Consider the following 14,747-nt stretch of genomic DNA (forward strand, 5'->3'; position numbering starts at 1 on the left):
AACCGAGAAAGCAACTGCCACTACCCGCTCGTCTTGAACATTGTTGACAAGGGTAAAAGACACCGGATCAGAAGTGAAAACAAGGTCTTCGAGAAGACTAGGTTCAATCGTCCTTTAGATAATATCGTCGTCCCCATATTCAATGTATTTGTTGAGGCTGACGAAGCCGTTAGGCTCCACAATGTTCACATTGTCATCGACGGTGACAACAAAACTCGTGAGAAGATCCTTCGACAATGGGAGAAGCAAACCTGAAGGTAGCGGGGTTTTATGAAAGGTGCGTAATTGTTCACATCTGGTTCTGTCAAATCAAATTCCACGATGGAAAGTGAGTCAGTAAGGTCCCCAATTGAAACAGAGACCTCCCCTTCAGACATGGCAGAAATGACGTCAAACACATCTCTCTCCCTCAATTGATTGGGGGGCATTCTCAAGGAAGTAGTCCGTAGCTGCAGCTCTGAAGGAGTTACCTTCGAAATTGGAAACCACAAATACTGGGGCTCCAAGAGAGTCCAGAACTTCAAAGCTGTAGGGGCTCGTCATCACCATCCCGTCAATGACCATGTCAAAGAAGTCTCCGGGTTGGATTGTTTCAGTGGTGGTAGCATCAAGTTCAAACCCTAGCTTTACCTCAATAATATCCTCATAGGTTTGACGCAGATTACCTGTGCCCTTGAAGCCCACAGCCAGTGATGTGAAGGGGGCATTAAGTTGTGTCTGAGCCAGAGCAAGCGAAGCGAGGGAAAGAAACGGGAGAATCATGGCTGGTTGGTGATGGAAAGAGACCTTGATCTGGTGTATTTATATTGGACATTTTCCATGTCTTTGTGACCCTGTTTATGTTTCAAAAGTCTCGGCCTGTCAGTTGTGGTCGAGGTGAACTACATGTATGGCGTATCAAATGTGAAGCTTGCAGTTGTACTTCGTACATGTTAGGGGTCTGGTTCACTTTGGTAAGAGATTTTTTTTTCTCCACGAGTATCAATCATGTATCTCAAATCCATTCTCAACATATCGCTCTCATTACCATCGTCAAGATTCTCTCCCTTGCTGTCTTCGCGCCATTGTCGTCCTAGATTCGTCTCGGGAACAGAACATGGGCTACAACGTAGTTCGAGGTAGACCTGCTAGTTGACTCAATTGGGAAGCCGGATACCGTGGAATGTCATTTCTGGTGACACGATAGGAATGCAACAAACCTTCGAGAATATGTGACATTTAGAGATGGATCCGATACAGCTACAAATACTTGTAACTACAGCATGTACAGGGCGATATAAGAAAAAATCTATAGATACAGCTTCTAATGCAATAGGTATAGAACATGTAGATTCATTTGCAGCAAGAACGAGATATTGCATACAGTAGCGTAATAGCAAATCAGAATCCACAAGTCCATTGGTTATTATTGAACCATCACACGTCATAACATAATGAAGCAGCTACCCTATTACAGTACTTACTGTACTGTACTTATCTATTGTGCTGTTTTAGGATTCGTACCATCATATGCATGGATTTCACTTTTACTGTATACAGTATATCAGATTGTCCTGTGGTGAAAAAAAAGGGCACTAAAATTCAACTTTTTCTCCTGCCTGCAACTTTTTTTTGGCAACTGAGGCCTCCACCTTGTCCAGAAGAGTCTGGGTGTAGCCAAACTGGAGGACCTTTCCGTCCAGGAGACTCCACAGCGACGCCCGATCTTTGCTTATACTGGACTCGTAATGCTGCTGCTTCTCGAGATCGTAGATGTGGTATCCCTCCGAATGATGGAGAACCACGTGTTTGGCGTCCAGGTGGTCGGCCCAGAGAATGGCCTTGGATGCCAGTGGCTGATCGTAAGTCCACCGTCGCATACTGACCAATCGAGGAATAACTCCTTCGTAGATGAAGTAACATTTGACAATCTGCGAGCTCTCAATCAGATACATGCCGCCATTGAAGAGAATGGGGATGGGTCGGGTCTGGGAAGCGTTCCATGGAGGACTCTGGAACGGTTTAATATGACAGAGCTGCCACAGCTTCTGGTTGTCCCAGTCGACCCAATGGAGGTGATAGTTGAGACCACGGTCCTTGTAACTGATGAACTGTTGGTTACTGTGGATCTCGAGACTAGGAAGATGATCTTGTATCTTGTTGACGAAGATCATGGCATGCGCACGGGGAGGGTTTGCTTGGGTTTCTGAGTCAAAGGCTTGTTTTGCACTCATGGGCTTCACTTTGACCAGGTAAAAATGGCCTCTGTAGTGCATATCGGGATCGTAGACCCAGCCAGTCTTTGGGGTGAGCTCTGCAAAGATTACGGCTGTCAGCTCACCATCGGGACTGACAAAAGATGCTCGCACCACGTAAAACCAGTACTTGTCGGGGTCGTTAGCTCGAGTGGAGTGATGTGTGGCCCACAGGTAGTAGTTTCCGTCTCGCTTATCGGTGAATATGGTTTGGCCCCGGCTATTTACAGTGTTGTTGAGGGCCGTGAAGTTTTGCATGGACGTGCTTTTTTCTGTCTTTGCGTGTCGCGCACTGTAGACTGTCTGGGAGGCACAGTCGAGTCGCACTTCGGGGCGCGATACAGTGGTCAGAATCAGGCTGCTATTGGAGCCCTGGGGCGACGGTCGGGTTGGAAGAGAAAAGGTGCTGGAGTGGTAGAAGGGTTTTGATTCAGTGTCTACCAGCTGGTTTGTATGGCTTCGGGGGGCCAGGGTGACACTGGTGTAGAACATATTTGGGTCAACATGGGGGTTGGTAGTGCCGTTGGTGGTGGTGACAGGTGTATCACCGTTGATTTTGTCGTTGACATCTTCGGTGACAGCTTCACCGTCAAGGTCTTCTGTGTTGGTGTCACCATTCACACTGTCAAGATCATCTGATAAGGCTAGTAGTTCCAGCTCGTCTAGAAGACCGGGGATCTCGCCAATCTCGTGCTCTCGAAAGTCGAATTTGATGTCGTCACCTGCCACCTTGGATGCTTTAGCAGACACTCTTGCGATTCTTTTCAAGTTTCTGGCAATCTTCAACCATGAAGCTGGGTCGTCCTGATCTTGGGACGCCCAAGGGCAGAGTTTGAGAGCCTTGTGACGGGCTGCAATTTCGGCCATGTCTTTTTTCGATAGAAGCGGTTGTCCGGAGTTGTCGATCCAGACGTTGGTTTGGCACGGTTTTTTGGTCTCGTTGTGCCAGAAAAACCGCCAGAAACTCTTGCGACAGGCTTTTGGAGGAAGGTCGGTGACAAGCCGGGGAAGAACCTGGGGAGTCTGCATGATGGAGGTATGTAATACAGGTAGCTAGAGGTTGGAGGGGTTAGTTTGGTTCTTGGGGGGGAAAGGAACGAACAGAGACTTGTGTACATACATATATATTAAAAGATTGAAACAGTATGGAGACGATGGATAATGGCATGGATCTAAATCTGCTCCGTTTTCAGTTCCATACAATTGATTTATCTGGTCTGGTCGTATCTTTGAAGTCTCCTGATAGTCCCTTTTTGAGTTCGAAACTCCCGCCAATCTCATCACACTTAGCCTTCAGACTCGCGTTCCATACGAGCCAGAATCGTATGTTGAAACTCACTTGAAACTTTGGCCAAGAAGAAAAGGAGACAAAAAGACGCGCCTTTAAATGAAGGAGAAAATGGGTTTTGGAGGGCCAAACTCAGATCAACGAGTCGTCACCGGTATTAGTTCGTGTCACGTGAACCCGATTCAGCCATAATTCTGTCGACTATTGTACTTCAGTCATGCTTTCCAGTATATGGATGTACTAACCATGGTTACGAAAATTGAGTTGCATCCAACAATGGAGTGCCACAAGAAATGTGAATATTTGTATGATAGATTGTGGATCTACCGGGGAATTAATTCTACAAGTATAAATACAAGTACAATTGCTTGTACTTGGATGTCGTTATTTATAGACCAAGTGTTCCATTTTGCCTCTGCACTACAAGGTCTTTTTGAACCCTCAATCAAATGATCCTTCCATTAAACACCCAAAATAGCCCCTGGATACCATAGACTAGAAGTCTTCATTTCAAGCATAATTTCATGTCTCAACCAACTGACCAATCCGGTCCGAAAACAAAATGAAATCCATACCCCAATCTATGCAATAATATGCACATTAATATTGTGTCCCAGACAGTATGTTTCACAATTGAGTGTAGCCCCTCTAGCCCCTTCGCAGTCTATGCATTCTCGAAGATGTCTTGAGGTCAAGCTGTACGAGAACATAAGACAGTGCAAAAGTACTCAGTTCAAGACTACAAATAATTAATGTGTGCGACAATAATACAAGTACCATCTGAATCAACTAAGAATTCTGAGTCGATTCGTAAACATGTGTCGCCCTTATATAGATAGTCTTCTTGTACTATACTAAGGCGACATCTACAGTAAAACACTTCCAAACTTACCACTGTACAATCCAAGCAATCATGGGCATCATAAAGACAACTATTGAATGTGATTATACAATCATATGTAGTTAATTGGTGTTTCTGAGACTGTTACTGAGCCAGGATGGGTATCCGATGGTGGCTCAAACCTGGTGGCTTTTATGCACTTTATAGCAGCCACCCACTTTAGCAAACGATCTAATGCTACTCAATTCTCTTCGTTCCCTTATATAACTCCTTCATAAAATATAATCGATGATTACTTATACTTGCACACCTCCAGCTAGGCCCCACGGCCTCTTTTAGAAGGAACAAACATGCTGGGTGGCGGTCGTCCTCGACTACCTCTATAAGGAGCATTCCCTCTGGAAGCTCCACGCGGCGGATATCCTCCTCGCCCACCTCCAGGAAGACCCTGATATCCACCTCTATACTCTCCTCCGCTATGTCCTCCTTGGTAGTCGCCACGGTAACCACCTCGTCCCCCACGATGAGAGTCTCCGCCGTAATGACCTCCTCGGTCACCATGATAACCTCCTCGGTCACCCTGGTAGCCTCCACGGTTGTTGTTGCCCTGGTAGCCTCCACGGCCACCGTTCCTGTCACCGGATCCATTGTTTCTATTGTTGTCAAAACTGGAATCGTTGTAGTAGTCTCCTCGGCTGTCATACCAATCGTTGCGAGAGTCAGACCGGTTGTCTCGGTCTCGGTTGTCCCGGTTGTCCGGGCGCTTCTCTCGGCCCTGGTAAGAGTTGCTGTCGCTCTTTCGCTTCTGTCCAGCTGCAGCAGGGCCAGTAGGAGTCTCGGGGGGAGCTGCAGAGCCAGAAGATGGTCCAGTGGAACCAGCAACAATCAGATCCTGCTTTCGCAGAGGTCGGTTACCATCCATCAACATGTCTCTGTTTCTGGCATCGTTAACGACTTTTCTCCAAATGGTGTTTCGACTGAGAGTGTCGGCGTTACCAAGAATCCACATGGACGACCGCGCTCGGGTAAAGGCGACGTTCATTCGCCGTTTATCGGCCAAGAAACCAACGGAATCAGAATCGGGAGAAGCTCGAACACACGACATGATGATGATATCCTTCTCTTGACCCTGGAAACCGTCGACAGAGTTGAACTCAATTTTGTCCAGAATATCTCCTCCGTACTCTCGGGTGAAATGTCGCTTCAGACGCAGCACCTGCTGCTTGTAAGGAGAAATGATACCAATGTCAATCTTGCCGTACATGTTGGACATGAGTCTGTATAGCTGGTCGGCAAGGTGGACTTCGGCGTCATTGAAGAAGGAATGGTTTCGCGTAGCCTCCTGGTTGCCCGCAACGTCAAAAAAGGCGTAGGGTGCCAGCTGCTTGTACTCGTGCCACGGCTTCTTTGTCTTTTCAGCCATACCTGCACCGTCCTTGAGAATACCCCGATAGAACTGCTCACGAGGGAACACAGAGATGTCAGGATGCATACGGTACTGTGTATCAAGCATATGCAATGCTGAAGGGTTGGCGGTCTGCATACGCACAAACAGCGACTGTTCATACTTAGACTTTGCAGCGACAGTAGAGAGAACGGTGGGGGGTAGCTGGTTGGGATCTCCAACCATGATGGCATTGGTACATCCGTACTTCATGGGGATGAGAACCGACAATTCAATACACTGACAGGCCTCATCGATGATGACCGTCTCAAACGCTACACCCAGACTCTTGAGCATGTTGTGGGAAGACGCAGACAGAGTAGAACATATGATTTCAGCCTCCTTGAGAACCCGAATGTTAAGGTTTCGCTTCTCGGTCTCCTTTCGTCGGAAGTTGGCAGCATGTTTCTCTCGCTGTTGATCAATTTCAGATCCAATCTTGTTCTTCTCTCGGTTGATCACCATGAGACGGGACTGGATACTGGCCACCTCGTCGTTGCTGAGTTTGACACTGTTGTCATCGAGCTTGGCAGACAGCTCTTTACGCTCGTCAAGAAGCTTGTTCATCTTCTGACGAAGCTCGGGAGTACTGTTGACCACACTGTCTTTCTCCTGCTCCTTGAGTAGTGCGTCAACCCGCTCTTCGAGAACATACTTCTTGACCTTGGAGTTGACGGCTTCAGATCGGCCAATACGGATGATCTTGGGCTCAGACTTTTGACCAGAAGAGGAATAGATACCGTCGGAGAGTCGCAGCACCAATTCGTCCACGGCGGCGTTAGAAGGAGCACACAAAAGAATTCGTCTGTTGTCATTGCCAATATCAGAGGCTTTCTTGGAGAGGAAACTGCCCACAATACCGAGAATTGTCTTGGTCTTACCGGTACCAGGAGGACCCTGGATGAGCGAGAAGCCCGTGTTGTTGAGAGAACCATAGATTGCAGCAGCCTGAGAATCGTTGACCTTGTAAGTTTTCTGAATATCGGCAAGTTGAGAAGGTGATCCCTTTGGCAAAGGCGATGCCTTGGCCTGCAAAATCTCGTCCTTGAGATCGTACCACTCGAGAGCCTTGAGAGATGCATATTCACGCTCAATCGTAACCATGCTGTTGTTAGTATGTAAAATAATGTCGTAGTCGCCTTTATACTCACTTCATAACCTTGTAACCCTGCCAAGAAGTCTTGGGGTTAACGTCTCTGGCCACGCCAGTGTTGTTTGTTCGAATGATGATGTCGAAGAACTCTCCAGCAGCCTTGACTTCCTTGATTTTACCGAGACACGACGTCTCTCGAGACGAATCTTCGGTAGAAGTCAGCAGAATCAAAGTGCTGTCGTTGATAATGAAATTGTTCATAGTCTCGGCGGAAATTGATGCATGGATGTCAAAGAACTCGTCCACCGAGGTTCGAGTACCAATCGTGATGTTGAAGAGCTGCTTAGAGTTGAATTGCTCTCGTGCCTGAGTGATTCCTTGCCAACATTCCAGCAACAGAAGAGGCTCCATCGTCTTGGTGTACTCCTCGACATTCTCAAATTTGTCAGGAACAGTAGTCAGAGTTTGATCGTCTGTGGGGAAATGACCATCTCGGTTGAATCGCCACAGTAGAATCTTCTTATACAAATTGTCCAACCGAACGTTGAGACGACTTCGCATATTCCGCTCCTTGAGCTCTGCATTGGACAACCGAGGAGTGTTACCCACTCGCATCTGGGAAGCTCTGCCGACGTTTGTCATGGACGAAATCTGGTTGATTCGACGGGCACGAGTCTCCTCCAGTTTCTTCTTCATCTGGGCTGCAAACAGAGTATCGTCTTCGTCGTCAGATTCAGAGTCCTCTTCTTCCTGCTGCTTTCTGTTGAATCCAGCAGGTCGAGCGGGCGCAGGCTTCGCAGCCTCTGCTCGGCGGGCCCGCAGCTCAGCTCGCAACAAGTCCTGGGTCTTGTTCTTGTCGGGCAGTTTATCCAGGCTCGAAACATGAACAGGAGGGTTGGGGATGTTCTTTGCGAAGGAAGTGATGTTAGTCTGTCGAGCGACATTGGTGCCTACAGGTCTGGGACGCTCGGCCACAATCTTGGGTTGCGACTCGTTGTGCTCATATAACAGCTCCTCCACCCGCTCCTTGTCCACAGCAGATGTGGCAGTAATCAGTCGAGAGCACTGCTCGTTGGTGAGCTTGCTTCGCTTAACTCGCTTGGAAAACATGACAAATACCCGCAGCAGCTCGTCGGGAAGCTTGGCATTGTGTCGCTTCATCAGCTTGAGAGCCAGACAAATGTTGTCCACAGACTTCTGCAACATATCCACGTCAGCAAGACGCAGCCACTCGGCCATCTGACGCAGAGAAGTGAAAATATTCTGCACCATATCGGGAGCCTTATCTGTTCCCGAATACTGCAGCATCTTTTCTCGGAATTGTTCAAACGAATCCAGCATGCTGTACGAGTAGTCGAGGACATCGGTAAGGAAGGTGATCATGAAAGACCGCTCGTACCGGCCACTCCATTTGGCACTCTGCTTGTAAATGGGCTCGAGAACCTGCCAGGACTCCGACCAGAAGGTCATTAGACAATCGCTGAGAGGCTTGTTGATGTCAGAGTGTCGCTCAAGCATACCGTCACGAGGATTGAGCAAAAGATCAAGCACTTCAATAGCCAGCTTGATGAGCCGCTGACAGGATCCAAAGGTGGGATCTCGTCGAACGGATGCAAGACACTCGTTGTAGTCCTCAAAAGTGTTGACAATATTATCAGCAAATATGGCTGCCCGAGCCCCTCCCGCCGGTCGGATGCTCCAGAGTCTGCAGCAGCAGATCGCACTAAAGAAGCACCAATCTGGTTGATGCTGGAAGAGGTGGAGAATAGAAAGATAAGCACCAAACGCTCTCTCACCAGCTCCATAATCTCAGCAGGCTTGAGCATACTGACGCTGCTGAAAATGTCAGCCACGTAGTCTGAAATAGCGAGCAAGTCCTTGTTGAATGCAGTTCGGGCCTCGTTGGCCTTAGAGGGGGCGGCAGAGGTCTCTTTAGGGATCGTGAGCTTTTCCAGAAAGACTATAGGCTTGCATGCCACCAATAGCTTTCGTGCAAAGTCCACATCGAGTCTCGGAGGCTCCACGAGCTTGAGAACGTGGGTCCACAGTCCTTCTCTGAAGACATGCACAGACCCAGGCTCCGATTTGCTGCCTAGTTTCTTTGTGTCCAGAACCATGCATGTGATGTCGTACTTGATCAGCGAGCAGAGTAGGGACAGAACCAGCTTGTCACGGGCAGTGTCTGCACCTCCAAGCAGAGCTACGAGTTTAGAAACATTGGCCTCACACGTTGCTCTGAGCTCTGAAATCTTCGTTAGTGCACTTTCGGACAGGGACATGATATCATCGGTAGCAGAAGAAACAACACACACTGCACGTTTCAAAGCAAGAGACAGAATAGGATGGTTGTGTTCCAGAGACAAAGTGATGAGTTTAGACATGGCCGAGGCGGGAAGAGCATTGATCCAGCCGTCTCGGGTGGGTCTATTGAGTTTGAGGAACTCAGCGTTCTTAAACAGGCCGTCCAGAAAGTACTGAGGGTTCATAGGTGCAGCAAACGCCCAGAAGGGGTCTCCGATCTTCATGACAGCACCCATAAATGACAGAGCAGCTTCCAGGTGACGCGATTCATGATTGGTGAGGTATGAAACCAGCATTTTGGGCAGGTTCACCAGACTGCAGATGGACATGATAGATACAGGACCCAATTGCATGAATAGGACGGATCCTCCAGACAAGAAATCGAGCGTCAGATTCTCCTCCTCGTATTTCTTGCACTGCAAGGCGACATAATCTCGAGTGAGGCTTCCGAAGCCAGATTCGGCAAGAGCAGCGTCCGAAAATGGTTCCATCTGGCCATCGACAATGAGCTCCTTGATGTTATCGATAAAGGCCCATCGTCTCATTCTGGGGTCGCTATCGAGCAGGAGGTGGGCAAGGCCGGGGAATATAGTCCGATCTCCCTTGGCATTCTTCAGTTTGAAGAGGTTGACCGAGTTGGGGTGTTTGGACACCACGACGGCAGCCAGCAATTTCATGAATAGCTCTTTGACTCGGGCGTCCTGCATCAGCTGGGGAGCACACATGACTTCCCACATTGTGTTGATAGGAATGTCTCCCAGCGTGTGTGGGTCAAAGTTCTCCCCTTCTTGTCCATTCAGCTTAGCCACTCCCATCTCCAGCCGTGGAATGACTCTTCTTGTGTCCCATTGTTGAATGACACGCGCAAATGCATTGACTTGGTCCAAGCTATAGTTCATGCGGTTCTTGACCGTGTCCATCATCTCGTGTCGCTTGATGTGAAAGTTGATAGCACAGTCCTTACAGGATGCCAGCCGCAGTTCCAGGTTCTTCAGCACTGTCTTGGACATGGGAATCAGTCCTACGGCCAGCAGAAAGACGCATCGGATCGACAGTGGTGTCCAGTCCTCCTTCTTGGGGTCCTCCTTGTCGTTAGGACCTAGAGGGCAAGCCCAATGATGGTCGGTATAGGGCTTTGGGTCTTCGTAGAAGTTCTCAGGCTCGTCAAGACTGGTGAATTCGACAGTTAGATGGTTGCTCAGGAATCTTAGTGTGGCGAGCGAGGCGGCATTTTGTGCTGTGGGCGAAACATCTCTATATCCCTGCTGAACAAGCTCCGACACTGTCTCCAGCGGAGGAGGCGATTCCGATTCAGACACTGTGTTAGTAACGAGTCGATATTGGCTGCTAAACAAGACAAACGGCTTGCGTGAGATATACTTACTCGTGTACAGCTGCTTGGTGACACACGTTCCCTAATGCCTGGATGCACAAGTTGGCTAAGAGAGGTTGGTCTTCGAAATTTCTGTTAGACTTTCGCCCGTGGGTTCAGGGTTGTGGTAGGTATCACACGTCCACTTTGAAGAATCCATTTATTGGGATCTCGCGTTTGAACTGTATATTTGGGCGGGAGAGTTGGCGATCAGGTGATATATGAGGTGGAGGACGAGCGAGGCGCGTATGTGATATGTAGTTAGCTGCTTATATCGAGGGTGCAAGTGGCAATGAAACGTTTTTCATGTTATAATATCAAATCAAACTCCTTATTGTGGTTATGCCGGCCGGCATCTTGTATGCACACTGTAGCTACTGGTAGCTCTTGCTTGGTACTGTAGCTCTTTATCGTATGTACAGTAGATAAATTACAGGTTTTACGGATATTTGAAATGAACAATACAAGTAGAGTACGACATGTACAGCAAAATAATGTAAAGATCTATAGTATATATATTATCATCATCTGTAGCGCCTCCTTTTATATGTCGACGGGTGAATTGCTCCGATTGTAGTGGAAACAAATCTCTGTGTAAGTTGTGTGGCAGATTGTATCTCAGTCTAGGGATCTATGCATATAATAAAATGTTCGTTTTGCCTAGCTAATAAATAATCTACAACTTGCTTTGAGTGGTTCGTCGTCCCCACTCGCCTGCGAGTCATTCAGCAGCCAGAGGGGTGGTTCGAAGGTAAGGCTTGATGGTCTTGAACTTGGGGAACAGAGTAGCAGCCTCCTCGTTGGACACGCTGGGGTGGACAATGACGTCCTGGCCGGGGGTCCAGTTGATGGGGGTGGTGACTCGGTGCTTGTCACCGGTCTGGAGAGAGTCAATGACTCGAAGGACCTCAGCGGTGTTTCGGCCGGTGGAGGCAGGGTACTGGAGGATCAGACGGATGGTCTTCTTGGGGTCAATGATGAAGACGGATCGGATGGTGAAGGCAATGCCCTTGGCGTCCACGTTGGTGGCGTCCTGGTGGTCGATCATGTCGTACAGAAGAGAAATCTGTCGAGTGGGATCGGCAATGATGGGGAAGGTGAGCTTGGAGTCGTTGACCTCATCAATGTCCTTGATCCAGGCCTTGTGGGAAGAGGTGTCGTTGGCAGAGAGGCCAATGAGCTTGACGCCTCTCTTGGAGAACTCGGGCTCAAGCTTGGCGAAGGCTCCGAGCTCGGTGGTGCACACGGGGGTGAAATCATCGGGATGAGAGAAGAGCACGGTCCAGTTATCGCCGATGAAGTCGTGGAACTTGATGGGGCCGTTGGAGGTGTCGGCCTCGAAGTCGGGAGCCTTGGAGCCGAGTCGGAGAGGAGCACGTTCAGTAGCCATTGTGATTGCAGGAGTACTGTCTGGGGAGATGGGGATTGAGCTACATCCCGGATACCGCTTCTTTTATATGGGACAGTGAGCAGACTTACCAATCCAGATTGACTTTGACCGTGTCAACCTAATGCATCCATTGAGAATTTTTAGTGTGCATTACGCCATAGTTGGGTCTTCTGGCGGAAGGTTTAGGCTGGAGGTGGCTGATAGGGAGCACCTTGGTTGACGAGGAGCACTGGTTGTTTTTGTGCCCAATTGTGTCTTTGTAACCATGACTGGCGGTAGCCCTCCGCGTCAATTCCGCCTGTATGTTGCTCCGCTGCTGCCCTTCTCTTTCTCTCTCGGCTGATCGCCTCTCCAGCCTACTCGTCAAAGGTAGTCTATTGCTGATGCATAAGCGAGACAACATAACGGCTCATATTTGGGATGCTCTTTTTTTCTTCATCTTAGCACGTCGACAGGCGCACGCCACCGAGCTAGGCGAAAACGAGCTCGATGGCGTCACAAAGAGCCACTCCTCCAACAGCCTTCTGTGGCTAAATGACGAGGCTCAATCCACCTTTGTTCCACCCTCCAAACCCTGCCAGAATTCAAGCCACCCAAACCCAACTCTGTTCCTAATGTCTGCAAGCCACAGTTTCAAAGGTGGCGAGTTGGCACGCCCACCGCATCTGGGATGTTGGGCCAGAAGAAACGTAGCGTGGCGTCATTGGCGGGCTATTTGCGCAAAAGTGGCGGTGCAGCGATCGGAGGCGTGAGGACCCCGGTGGGCGTTGCTCCGGATGGTGTATTGAGTGTGGACGGAAGCGCCGGAAGTACCTGCAGTTTCAGCGTCCGTTTTTGCATGCGCTTTTGAGGTGGTTGGGCTCTGCTCGAGAGAGCTCTGTCATATCAGAGCTATTAATCTATCAACCGTATGTCGTCGTATGTACGGCCTAATTGTGGCGTAATGTGGGATCCATGTCAATCGTGCTGCTACTGCGTAGGAGGAAGATTCAATATTTCTCTTCTTTTCTTTCTTGTATCAAAAATCCAAAGTCTATATACTAATTATTGTATTGTTCCGAATACCCGCTTCGTGTACGAGTTCAGCGGCATGATACTGCTGTAGGTGCAAGTACCCCGTAGACAATGTTTCAGGCACGGGAAATGACGCGATGACGACAACATGACGCAATGACTGCGTTTAGTCGGTGAACCCGGGAATATTTTGCTTGGCTGTGCATGACAGCGCATATAGAGACTGACATGGATTATCACGGAGACAGCGTCCGCAAGTGACGAAGGGCTTTTGATCAATTGTACGATTACTTACTTGTAGGTGTCCACAATCGTGACGGTCTGACATTTTATAACATTATGAATTACTGACACACCCCTTCTTCTAGTTGGTAGCCTTGATATGATGAGACTTGAGCTTGGTGAATCCAGCAAACCCGAATCGCGACAAGCTGACGCCTCGTCCGGAGTTTTTCCATCCGGTCCAGGCCAGAGTGGGATCGGGATAGTCGGCTCGGTTCACAAACACGGTGCCGGCCTCAATCTCGTTACCCAGAGCCTCGCCCACAACGAGATCCTTGGTCCACACAGAGGAGGTCAGGCCGTATTTGGAGTCATTGATGAGATCGATGGCCTCCTGGTCAGACTGGACCTTGTACAGAGGCACCAGAGGTCCAAAGGTCTCCTCCACAAGCACTTCGGCGTCATGAGACATGCCCACCAGAATCTGAGGAGCCACGAAGGCCTTGTCTTCGGTGACAAAGGTTCCCTCAGGAATCAGAGCCTTTCCGCCCTTGGTCAAAGCGTCCTTGATTTGGGCCTCCACGTTCTCCTTAGACTTGATAGAGACTACAGGACCCAGCTGCGTCGACTTGTCGAGAGGATCGCCGACCTTGTAGCCGGACAGGACCTTGACCACGGCCTTCTCAAACTGGTCGTAGATGTCGGCGTGGACATAGACTCGCTCAATGGAGCAGCAGGACTGGCCGGAGTTGAAGACGCAGCCGTCGACAATATCCTCGGCCACAGCATCGACATCAACGTCGGGTCTGACGTAGGCAGCGTCGTTACCGCCGAGCTCGAGAGCCACGGGAATGGTTCGACCAGCTGCAGCCTTCTGAACAGCCAGACCTCCAGCCACTGATCCAGTGAAGGAGACACCGTGGATACCAGGGTTGGCAATGACGTCGGAGATGAGATCGTTGTCGCCAGAGTGCAGGACCTGGAGGATGCCCTCGGGCAGATCGGCCTCCTGGAAGGCCTTGTAGAAGGCGTCCGCAACCTTGGGGGTCTGTGGGCTGGGTTTGATAATGACTGCGTTACCTGCCAGAAGAGAGGGAACCAGAGCGTTGGTGAGACACAGGTAGGGGTAGTTCCAGGGGAAGATAATGAGGATGGTTCCCAGAGGCTCGTGTGTGATGTATTTCTTGAAGCCATCCACCAGGCCATCTGCCCCTTCTCGGGAGGGGGCCAGGGCCTCGGGCGCGACCGAGATCAGAAACTTTGCACGGGCAGCAGCAGTGGTGATCTCGCCCTTGGTGTATGCAATTGGCCGCCCCATCTGCTCGGTGAGCTCCTTGGCAAGGGTGTCGACGCCGGGCTCCGAGGTTAGGTGCTCGTAGGCCTTGGTGACGATCTTGATTCGGTCTTCGAGGGACGTCTGTTTCCAGGTCTTCTGGGCCTTGTTGGCCTTCTCAATGGTGGCGATTGCCTGCTCCCGAGTGGCCTCGGGGGTGGTGAAGTTGGCGACAGCGTCAATAGGGGATACGGTAGTGAGCACAGACATTGCGG

The 14,747-nt window shown here is 49.6% G+C and overlaps 6 protein-coding genes across 6 annotated transcripts; all 6 read right to left on the reverse strand.

The window, feature by feature from the left end:
- Positions 1-390: 390 nt before the first annotated feature.
- YALI1_A20258g (uncharacterized protein) lies at positions 391-762 on the reverse strand (the record flags this gene model as incomplete). Its single annotated transcript, XM_500239.3, has 1 exon — positions 391-762. One exon carries the CDS (start codon positions 760-762, stop codon positions 391-393), a length of 372 nt encoding a protein of 123 aa, XP_500239.3.
- An 812-nt stretch (positions 763-1,574) lies between these two features.
- YALI1_A20283g (uncharacterized protein) lies at positions 1,575-3,263 on the reverse strand (the record flags this gene model as incomplete). Its single annotated transcript, XM_500240.3, has 1 exon — positions 1,575-3,263. One exon carries the CDS (start codon positions 3,261-3,263, stop codon positions 1,575-1,577), a length of 1,689 nt encoding a protein of 562 aa, XP_500240.2.
- Positions 3,264-4,679: 1,416 nt separating this feature from the next.
- Positions 4,680-6,911, reverse strand: YALI1_A20320g (uncharacterized protein; the record flags this gene model as incomplete). The annotated part of the gene is made up of 1 exon (XM_066094042.2): positions 4,680-6,911. The coding sequence occupies one exon, from the start codon at positions 6,909-6,911 to the stop codon at positions 4,680-4,682; it is 2,232 nt and encodes a 743-aa protein (XP_065950114.2).
- Positions 6,912-8,369: 1,458 nt separating this feature from the next.
- YALI1_A20353g (uncharacterized protein) lies at positions 8,370-10,211 on the reverse strand (the record flags this gene model as incomplete). Its single annotated transcript, XM_068281879.1, has 1 exon — positions 8,370-10,211. The coding sequence occupies one exon, from the start codon at positions 10,209-10,211 to the stop codon at positions 8,370-8,372; it is 1,842 nt and encodes a 613-aa protein (XP_068137980.1).
- Positions 10,212-11,294: 1,083 nt separating this feature from the next.
- Positions 11,295-11,963, reverse strand: YALI1_A20370g (uncharacterized protein; the record flags this gene model as incomplete). Its single annotated transcript, XM_500241.3, has 1 exon — positions 11,295-11,963. One exon carries the CDS (start codon positions 11,961-11,963, stop codon positions 11,295-11,297), a length of 669 nt encoding a protein of 222 aa, XP_500241.2.
- A 1,378-nt stretch (positions 11,964-13,341) lies between these two features.
- YALI1_A20398g (uncharacterized protein) lies at positions 13,342-14,742 on the reverse strand (the record flags this gene model as incomplete). Its single annotated transcript, XM_500242.3, has 1 exon — positions 13,342-14,742. One exon carries the CDS (start codon positions 14,740-14,742, stop codon positions 13,342-13,344), a length of 1,401 nt encoding a protein of 466 aa, XP_500242.2.
- Between the last annotated feature and the right edge of the window lie 5 nt (positions 14,743-14,747).

The sequence above is a fragment of the Yarrowia lipolytica genome, chromosome 1A, assembly GCF_001761485.1.
Source record: "Yarrowia lipolytica chromosome 1A, complete sequence".
Lineage (NCBI taxonomy): Eukaryota > Fungi > Ascomycota > Dipodascomycetes > Dipodascales > Yarrowia > Yarrowia lipolytica.